Source organism: Cebus imitator, unplaced genomic scaffold (assembly GCF_001604975.1).
Source record: "Cebus imitator isolate Cc_AM_T3 unplaced genomic scaffold, Cebus_imitator-1.0 Scaffold41, whole genome shotgun sequence".
Taxonomy (NCBI): Eukaryota; Metazoa; Chordata; class Mammalia; order Primates; family Cebidae; genus Cebus; species Cebus imitator.
The window spans coordinates 2,817,852-2,827,930 of NW_016107356.1; the positions used below are offsets into that span (position 1 = coordinate 2,817,852).

The 10,079-nt window shown below is 46.6% G+C and overlaps 1 protein-coding gene across 5 annotated transcripts in view; it reads right to left on the minus strand.

Annotated features, from left to right (window-relative positions):
• Positions 1–9,616, minus strand: part of CFAP298 (cilia and flagella associated protein 298) — a 14,451-nt gene extending 4,835 nt beyond the window's left edge. The window contains exons 1-3 of one of the 5 annotated variants that reach the window (XM_017526134.2): positions 8,220–8,772; positions 4,726–4,893; positions 2,543–2,610 (exon numbers count right to left, since the gene is read on the minus strand). In XM_017526134.2, the coding sequence (XP_017381623.1) occupies positions 2,543–2,610; positions 4,726–4,893; positions 8,220–8,358 (375 nt within the window). In that variant the 5' untranslated portion in view covers positions 8,359–8,772. Of the gene's footprint in view, positions 1–2,542; positions 2,611–4,725; positions 4,894–7,884; positions 7,982–8,219 lie in introns of those variants that run through there. The other 4 variants (XM_037737631.1, XM_017526133.2, XM_037737632.1 and 1 more) reach the window with 4 other exon arrangements.
• Between the last annotated feature and the right edge of the window lie 463 nt (positions 9,617–10,079).

Sequence of the window (10,079 nt, forward strand, 5' to 3'; positions counted from 1 at the left end):
AAAAAAAAAAAAAAAAAAAGGAAGAGAAAAAAAGAACAGACCTAACTGGAGGGATACCAGGTAGTAGGCTCCGAAGAGCACGGAGGACGGTGTGATAAATAACAAATATATCTGGTCTATGTTACTCAGTTCCAGGCACAGAGCTCCAAAACTCTTGGAATTTCCTGAGTGACAGGAGTGTCTGGTTATTTATAATGAGCCCCTTCTCACCATACCCGAGTTTGTGCTAATACAGTAACTTGGTTTCAAGGAAGGGGCTGGCCATGCCAGGGAGACCAAGCACGTGATTAGAGGGTTGGAGCTTTCAGCCTCAGCCGCTTCCTCCACTTCCAGGGGCTAGAGGTTGGCATCAAACACGTGGCCAGTACTTTAACCACTCATGCCTACTGAACAAAACATCCACAAAAATCCTGGACGTTATGGCTCAGTGAAGCTTCCTGATTGGTGAAGACACTGATGTGCGCTGGATGATGCACATCAGTGGGGGTGTTGTGGGAAGCTCCAATTTTGCAGTCAAGCTGGACACATGTATGGCTGGCCTGGGGACCTCATTTGCAGCTGGCATCTGAAATAAGGGGTCTTGCTGGTGACCTTGCTCTTTAACTCCTGGGGTCTGATGCTAACTCCAGGCAGTCAGTGTCAGAATTGAAGGATCGGCCCTTGACCTGTGGGGTCTGCACTATGTCTGAGCAGTTAGTGTCAGAATGGAATTGAATTGACTGTCAGGACCCTGGTGGGCATCCAAATGCAAAAGGCTACAGGGGAGCCTTAAAGAAAGCCAGAGCTGTGGAGATGAAAGGAGGAGGTGGATTTATGAGGCATCATGGAAGCAGACAGTACAGGACCCCACTTCGAACCCAGGTGTGACAGAAAGAGGAAGTGTTGAAGATGACACTGAGGATTTGCCTATAAAACCAAGACACTGTAGTTCTCTTACTGGAAACAGAGAAGCTCATAGGAGGTGCTGATTCTCAGGGACAAAACTCAGGGGGAGAGAAGGGAGGAAGCAAAGAGCTCATTTCTAGAAAACTGGACTTCAAAGTGCTGACCAGTGTTCAGACAGAACCATCTCACAACCAGCTGGAAATTCAGGTTGCAAGTGAAGCAAGATGTCAGGGGAAAGGATGGAAGCTTCAGTTATCCGCAGAGGGTGGAATTTGCATTTGGCAGAGTAGATAAGATGCCAAGGGAGGAGCAAGAAAAATTAATAAAATAAAAATAATAATAATAATATTAAAAAAAAAGATGCCAAGGGAGGAAGAGGGCAAAGGATAAAGAGTACTTTGAGAAGTACACAGGCAAAGGGAAGAAGTGAGGTGACCCAGAGAGGAGTTCTACATACAAAGTATGTGTGGCAAAAGGTGCAGAACAATGGCAGACCACTGTTTCCTTGCCATGGCCTCAGATGTGCTCACATGCCCAGATGCCATCACCACGCAAACACGAGACTCAACCACGGCTTTTCCTGTAGTGCTTCATAGAGCCTTTTTACATAGAGCCTTTACTATACTAACAGGCACAGAGCTTCAGGGCAGCCTTTGCTGAGGCTCTTCAAAGATTAGTCAAGAGCTTGATGAGTTTGAGAAATATTGGTTTAAAAATAGCAGTTCAGCTGGGCACAGTGGCTCATGCCTATAATCCCAGCACTCTGGGAGGCTGAGGCAAGCAGATCACCTGAGGTCAGGACTTCAAGACCAGCCAGACCAACATAGTGAAATCCTGTCTGCACTAAAAAATATACAAAACTAGTTGGGCATGGTGGCACATGCCTGTAATCCGAGTAGCTGTAATCCAGCTACTCGGGAGGCAGAGGCAGGAGAATTGCTTGAGCCTGGGAGGCGGAGGTTGTGGTGAGCCGAGATCACGCCATTGCACTCCAGCCTGGGCAACAAGAGTGAAATTCTGTCTCAAACAAATAAAATAAGAGTTTTGCTGAGCAAGTCAGGAGAAGCAGAAGGAAAAGTGGTTATCAATTGAGAGACGTGCAGTTGAGGGTGCTAGCAACTAATATCACCAACACACAAATACAAGCAACAGATACAGATAGCACTTCTTTTAATAGCCTTAAATTCTTTTCCTCCAGATATACATTATCTATACATCAATGGTATAAATGTATGTTTCTCCCTCTATAAAATAGCCTTTATATAAATACTGAAGATGATTACAAAAACTGATTTATATCAAATACATACTAAGTCAATCAAGCATCTGGAGAGCTACTCTATAGCCTCTACTTAGCTTTAAGTTCTTCCGAAAGGTAAAAGAAATGAAATCAACATTTGTATTACACATATTTGTATTACACATGAACCTACATTTACACAAGCCAACAAAAATGTGTGTTTGCCTGTAGGAACTGAGAGGACTCTGGGCAACTGTCGGGATTATGAAAGGAAAAGCTGCGGCCTACCCCAAATATGCTCGTTTCCTTTGCCTCAGGAAGGCTGAAAGGGAAGCTGGCTGAGAGGTAACTCTGGAAGCCACAGCTGGAGTTTTATCTCAAAAGACAAGCTTTAGAGCATCATTTAAAAAAGCCAACCTTAGATATGATTGCTTTGGCTTCTTCTAAAGTCTTCTTTAACACTTGCTTCATTTTCTCATTTGGAGCTATGAAGATAAAAAGGAGAGAGGGAGAGACAGAGCTGTCAAATACATAGCCTCTTTAAAACTCTTCTGAAATATCTCAGTCCCTTCTGTCTGAGTCAGGGGTAAGTGAACTGAGAGAGTGCAAGTGTAGAACTTAGGGAAGAGAGGCAAAAAACTTGGCTGCAGGAAATTAGGTGAAGATCTCTTCCCAACAGCAGAGACCTGGAGTGTGCTTTCTGCAAAGTGGCAAAGGCTACAAAAAACCAGAAATGCATGTCGTTGGATGAACAGGGTCAGTGAATTTTTTCTGGAAAGGGACAGATAGTAAAATATTCTAGGCTTTGCAGGCTACACAGTCTTGTTGGGTGTAGTTACTCAGCTCTACCACAGCAGCACAAAAGGAAACAGTACTTAAGTGAATGGGGTGGCTGCATCCCCATACAATTTTATTTACATGAAAAGGCAACTGGCTGAATTTGGCTTGTAGCCCATAATTTGCTGACCCCTAGAGCAGGAAGAAATAATAACTTGAAAGCTTAGAAACAAACAAACAAAAAAAATGAAGATGAAATGCCCAAATATAGGGAAAACGGGGCAAGTTGAAAGCATATATTCCTAATAAATAACACAATTAGACATTGAAAATATTAGAAACACAAGATTGTATTAGAACAGAAGTGGTTAGGCCAGGCGCAGTGGCTCACGCTTATAATCCCAGCACTTTGGGAAGCCAAAGTGGATGCATCACCTGAGGTCAGGAGTTCTAGACCAGCCTGGCCAACATGGTGAAATCCCGCCTCTACTAAAAATACAAAAATTAGCTGGGCGAGGTGGCAGGTGCCTGCAATACCAGCTACTCTGGAGGCTGAGGCAAGAGAATTCCTTGAATCCAGGAGGCAGAGGTTGCAGTGAGCTGAGACTATGCTACTGTACTCCAGCCTGGACCACAGAGTGAGGCTCCATCTCAAACAAAACAAAACAAAACAAAAACATACTGGTTTAAGGATGAATACTGAACTGTTAACTGGCTCTCATATTTTTTTTTTCTTCATTGATATAATTCCTTCTGAAAATTAGACTCTCTCTAGATTGAGAATGAGTTTAGGTAAGAAAGATATGGAAGACAACCACTTTTCAGGTTAACATTCAAAGGAAATAATACTAGGAATTCCTATTATCCCTGGTATTTTAAAAACTATATTTTTGAGCTTGTAAAGGACTTACAGGGATCCTGTCCTGCTCCTAACAGTGTTTTAGGTCTGATCAATTACAGCTTTTTAAATGGAGCTTTCAGTGCAGGTTAAAAAGAATAAGCTATCAAAAAGGATTATTATCAATTCCACATGATCAGCCAAATACTGAAAGGAGAAGAATTTCTTCAGTGTTTTGCCACGTACTAAAGTGCTCGGCCCCAGGGAGAGGCAGGTCCTTGATGAGTGAAGTCCCTGTGCTGACATTCTTTCCCTTTCCTCTTTCACACAGTATCTCTAAAGATACCCTGACCTCTGCAAACAGTAACAAAACATAACGTTGAATACATTTCAGTAAGTATCTGCCAACAATTATTAGGTTGAACCATATGAAGTTGCCAATACTCCACCATTTTTGACCTACAGAAGGGAAAGGGTCATTTCATCTGGTTCATCGAATATATTTAAAAGCGAGCTGCAACTTATTAAGAGCAAGACAAAACTTCCTTTATCTACCTAATTCATCCTAGATTAGAGTTTTACCACAGGAGCCACAGAGTGCAGTATTTTGTAAGTCTATAGAGAAATTATGAGGTCGATTTTTGAACGAAAAGAACTGCTTTCTCACACCTGTAATCCCAACACTTTGGGAGGCTGAGGAGGGCAGATCACTTGAGGTCAGGAGTTTGAGACCAGCCTGGCCAACACAGTGAAACACTGTCTCTACTAAAAATACAAAAATTAGCCAGGCATGGTGGCGCATGCCTCTAGTCCCAGCTACTCAGGAGGCTGAGGCAGGAGAATTGCTTGAACCTGAAAGGAGATTGCAGTGAGCCGAGATCACACCACTAGCGCAAGACTCCATCTCAAAAAAAAAGAAAAAAAGGAACGGTTTTCATACTTATGGATATATCAAGCATGACACAGAAGAGAAATGCTCACTTACCTTGTCCATTCCTTCGTCCAATATCATCCTTTTTAAATACAGCACCGCCGCTGGGTACACATTTTTCACCCCACTCATCCTTTAATTTCAACTCTTCAATCTGATCATCGGTCAGTCCTTGCATATTAGGAGGGAGAAAAATGCCATGTTCTGCTAATTCTTCCATTTCTTAAAAATAAGCAAAAGACAGTATCACAGTCATCATCATAACATCTCATACCCCATTGGAATGTAGGCTGCCAAGGGCCAGGGGTCTTGCCCATCTGGCTCACTATTTTGTGGAAAAAACATTTATATGTCACTTGCTAAGTGCCAGACCTGGCCTGGACCCTTGACAAGGAGTCACTGATCCACCCATCCTCAGCCAACAGCACAGGGAGCTCGGGAACTCGTCACCTGTCCCAGGCAGTCAGCCTGTAGATTCTGTGCTCCAAACATTTGTGCTATCTTATGCTTCCTGGAACTCAGGAGGGGCAAAATTACTACTCTTTGAACACCTGAATATATATTCACATGGGTTTTATAGTTTTCCAAGTGCGTTGACATGGACTATCTCATTTAATTTAAACTTGTACATTAGGCAAAGCAGTTATGAACTTCCCCCCACATTCCTTACTTTACGATTGTATCATGTCAGGCTTGCTCAGATGACACAGCTGCAGCTGATGTATTTTTTTTTTTTTTTTTTTGTCTCAAACTCCTGGCCTCAAGTGATCCACCCACCTCAGCCTTCCGAAGTGCTGGGATTACAGGCATGAGCCACTGAACCTGGCCTGAGACCTTCTATAAAACTTCATGTCAAGACTTCATAAATAATTTATACAAATCAGTGGGGAAGATTTAAAGCAGCTTACATCCCTCAAAGGTAGCAGAGACGGGACAAGGGACTTGGGTTTCTAGTATCATGTTCACTATTCAAAAACATAGCTATTTTTCCTAATCCTTATATTTTCACCCCAAAACCAGTCCACATTTTAACCTTGCAAAATCACCTTCCTTCCTCCCTCTCTTCTTCCTTCCTTCCTGTGAAGGAGGCACCTGGATCTAGGTGTTCCCATAAAACTGTCTGAGGACATCACCTGACCTGAAAGAACACATTATGAACAAATGGTATCACTGAATGGGATGTTTCTTGTCTCTCTCCCCATTGCAGTCTAAGCTACTTATTTCTTAAAAATAAAGGGAGGTTAGACAACATCTATCACAGTCATCATTATAACACCTCATACCCCATTGGAATGTAAGCTTCCAGGGGTCAGGGATCTTGCCCATCCGGCTCACTATCTTATGGAACAAACATTTATATGCCACTTGCGATGTGCCTGGACCTCTGACATGGGGGCACGGGACTGGTCTTATTGATCCTTGTCTTTTTTTTCTCTGAGACAGGGCCTTGCTCTGTCACCCAGGCAGGAGGGCAGTGGCGCAATCTCAGCTCACTATAGCCTCCGCCTCCTGGGTTCAAGCGATTCTCATGCTTCAGCCTCCTGAGTAGCTGGGACTACAGGCACGTGCTAGCATGCCAAGCTCTGTTTTATATTTTTAGTAGAGAAAGGGTTTCACTATGTTGCCCAGGCTGATCTAGAGCTCCTAAGCTCAAGGGATCTGCCTGCCTCAGCCTCTCGAAGTGTTAGGATTACCTGTGTGAGCCACGGTGCCTGGCCCCATCCTTATCTTCTAAAGGCTGAGCACTAGTGCCTGCCTGAGTCACAGCTGACACTGGTGACCGCAGAATAAATCAATGAATTCTAAGTTCACTAATGGGACTCTTAGCATTCAGCACATTTATATGTTTATAATGTTCTAGAAAAAGAAGACGAATTCCTTTTCTCCGCAAATGCTTTAACTTAAAAATAACATTTAGCCGGGCGCGGTGGCTCACGCCTGTAATCCCAGCACTTTGGGAGGCCGAGGCGGGTGGATCACGACGTCAAGAGATCGAGACCATCCTGGTCAACATGGTGAAACCCCGTCTCTACTGAAAATACAAAAAATTAGCTGGGCATCGTGGCGCGTGCCTGTAATCCCAGCTACTCAGGAGGCTGAGGCAGGAGAATTGCCTGAACCCGGGAGGCGGAGGTTGCGGTGAGCCGAGATCGCGCCATTGAACTCCAGCCTGGGTAACAAGAGTGAAACTCCGTCTCCAAAAAAATAAAAATAAAAAAAAATAACATTTAATATTGCATTTGTCCTGCAAGCTCAATTAAGAAACTACACATAAGTTTCATGAAAAGAACCATGACCCTCAAAAATTTCTCCACGGTGCAAAAATTACATATTCATGCAATGTAATAAATACATTTAATAATAAATCACATATTCATGTAATTTAATAAGTCACGTAAATAAATGTACTATTTATTTTTATATTTTCTATATGTACATAATGACAGTTAAATAAACACTTAGTAATATCCTAGACCACATCAGGAAGTATCATCCTGTCAAGTTCAAAAGCTATCCGTTTAATGCAGTAGCTACTCGCTGCACTTGGTGATTTAAATTTATTTAAATTAATAAAAATGAGCTAAGCACGGTGGCTCACATCTGTAATCCCAGCACTTTTCGATTAAGGGGGAGGAGATCACCTGAGGTCAGGAGTTCGAGACCAACGTGGCCAACTTGGTAAAACCGTCTCTGCTAAAGATAGAAAAACCAGCTGGGCGTGGTGGCAGGAGCCTGTAATCCCAGGTACATGGCAGCTGAGGCAGGAGAAATGGCTTCAACCCGGAGGTGAAGGTTGCAGTGAGCTGAGATTGCGCCACTGCACTCCAGCCTGGGCGACAGAGACACTGTCACCACACACACACACACACATATTTAATTAAAACGAAATGTAAAATTCAGTTGCCTGGCCGCAGTAGCCACATTCCAAATGCTCGATGGCCACACGTGGCCGGCGGCTGCCCAGTGGGATAGCACAGACGGAGGCCCTTCCACTTCGGGGAAGTTCTGCGGGACAGCGGTGCCCTGAACCTGCGCGGGGGAGGGAGATGGCGCCGCAACGCGAGCAACAGGCCATTTCTAGGGCGGGGAAAGATCGCCAAGGCTTCTTCAACTGTAAGGGGCCGTCCCAAAACCAGGTAGCTCGCTGCTTTACCACGAACGACGCAAAATAGGACATTCAGCTTTTAAAAGCCCACCCAGTTCTCATCTCACCTCTCACACTGGTTAATTGCACTAAATGCTCTTCAGCCAGTCCTTTCGGCTCCCTCCTCCCTCCCCAGCCCGTTTCCACTTATTAGCAGCACCCCAAAAGCTGGCTCCGAGAGGCACTTGGGCCCGCCTCCCCGCCGGGGGCGCCAGACCGGCCGGACCTTCTCCGGTTCCTTATTCTTCTCTGGTTAACCCCGGCGTCCCGTTTCACCCCCGGCTGCTGCAAATCTCTTCTATAATCTTCACAAACCTGACCCCTCGTCCTAGCCTGCCCATCTTTCTCCGTCCCACGCCCGTCTCTCGGTCTGTCTCGGGCCGGGCGCGCCCGCGGGCCGCACCTGAGCAGAGGCGCTGCACCTTGAGTCGCCCATTGTAGACCCGGGCCACTTGCACCGTGAGCTCCTCCAGCTCGGTGCTCCCAGGCGCCTGCAGCAGGAATTGGCTCTCGTCGCCCCGCTTCACGTGCAGCAGAACCATGGCTGTCCCGCAGCGGCGCTGAGGCGGTGAGAAGGCCCGAGTTACGGGGCCCGCGGGTCCGGCCGGCCGAGGGTCGCTGGGTCGCGAGCAGCCACAACGCACTAACCGCCGCTCAGAGGCCGGAACCTCAGGCTCCTGCGTCCGCGTTGTGCGAGGGAAACTGCACTCACGCCCGGAAGTAGCTGTTGCTAGGAGCAACAGTGAAACAGAGAGAAGCTGCCAGTTCAAGCTCTGAACCCGAATGGGGAAGGCTGGGGTGCGCGGAGGCCCAGCAATCTACGCCCGTACGTAGCTACTGCTGGGGCAACTATCCATACAGCCCGAGAGGGCAGCTGATTCTGACCGGACCGGCGGAACGGGATTAGCGGAGTCCCCTCCCGGAAGTGGCTGTTGTCGGGGCAACTTTCCAAACACAGACCAAGCCGCTGAAGGGGAGGGCTGACCGCCCAATCGATTGGTCTGGGGCCCAAGATTCCACTCAGGGAGATACGTGGGCTGAGCTTGAGAGTTACTAGATGGGGAATGGGAGGGACGGCGGGCCCCACAGGCTTCGAATTCCGCAGCTGCCCTCCCACACACAACCGCTCCGCATCAAATGTCCCTTCCGCCTCCCTCGGTCTCCACTTCCGGCAACGCCTCCACGCTGCTTCCGGCCTAGGAAAGTTAGGCGGCGGCAACTTGGGACTCTGTCGCGCTGTTTGCTGCTGTTTGCGTGAGTCTGCTTTTCAGGACGGAGGGGCCAGGGCGAGTGTCTGCACTTCTTCGTTCAGGCTGATTTGGATGGCGAAGCTAGGGTAGCTGCAGCGGCTCCTTCCAGAGCGACCCTCTCCAAAATATCCAGCTATCCTCTAGCGGTCTCTTGTTGAAGGCAATCGGCGTCGGTCGCTCTTTCTTCTGGGCGCCTCAGATCGAGTCACTGCTCCTATGGAACTTATATTTTAGTGTGACAAAGAGAAAACAAAAATAAATGGACAGGCCGGGCGTTGTGGCTCACGCCTGTAATCCCAGCGCTTTGGAAAGCCGAGGCGAGCGGATCACCTGAGGTGAACATGGTCAACATGGTGAAACACCGTCTGTAGTAAAAACACAAAAATTAGCCGAACGTAGTGGCGCGTACCTGTAATTTCAGCTACTAGGGAGTCTGAGGTAGGAGAATCGCTTGAACCCGGGAGGTTGCAGTGAGCCGAGATCGTGCCACTACACTGGGCGACAGAGTGAGACTGTGTCTCAAAAATAATAAATAAATAAACGGACAATGCAAATGCAAATACAGGTCTAAAGAAAACTAAACAGGTTGATGGACTTCTTAGATCGGATAGTCAGGGAATGCCTTAAGGGGTGCTAATTGACAGAGTCCTTAGAACGACGAGTCTCGGCGAGATAGTGCAAGGCTTCTACTCGTTATCTCGTGGTTCTTGGAGCGGAGCAGTGCTGAGTAAATATTGATTTGACTGTTACAAGCCCTGCTACTACTTCCTCTTCCTTAAGCTTTGAAACTTTGGTCTTTTTGGTTGAAACTGCATCCTGAGGAGTGTGTTGGGGAGGGAGTGTGTGGGGAGAAAGTGTATGACCGTAGGCCCGGAAATGCCCAAAGCCAATCCGGGCTTCATAGGAAGATTGATAGACTGATAGTGGACAGAAGGGGGATGGAGCCTTGGGAGAGGGGAAGATGTGTTATTATTTCTAGTACTGTTGAAGCAGCGATCACCCAAATCCTCGAA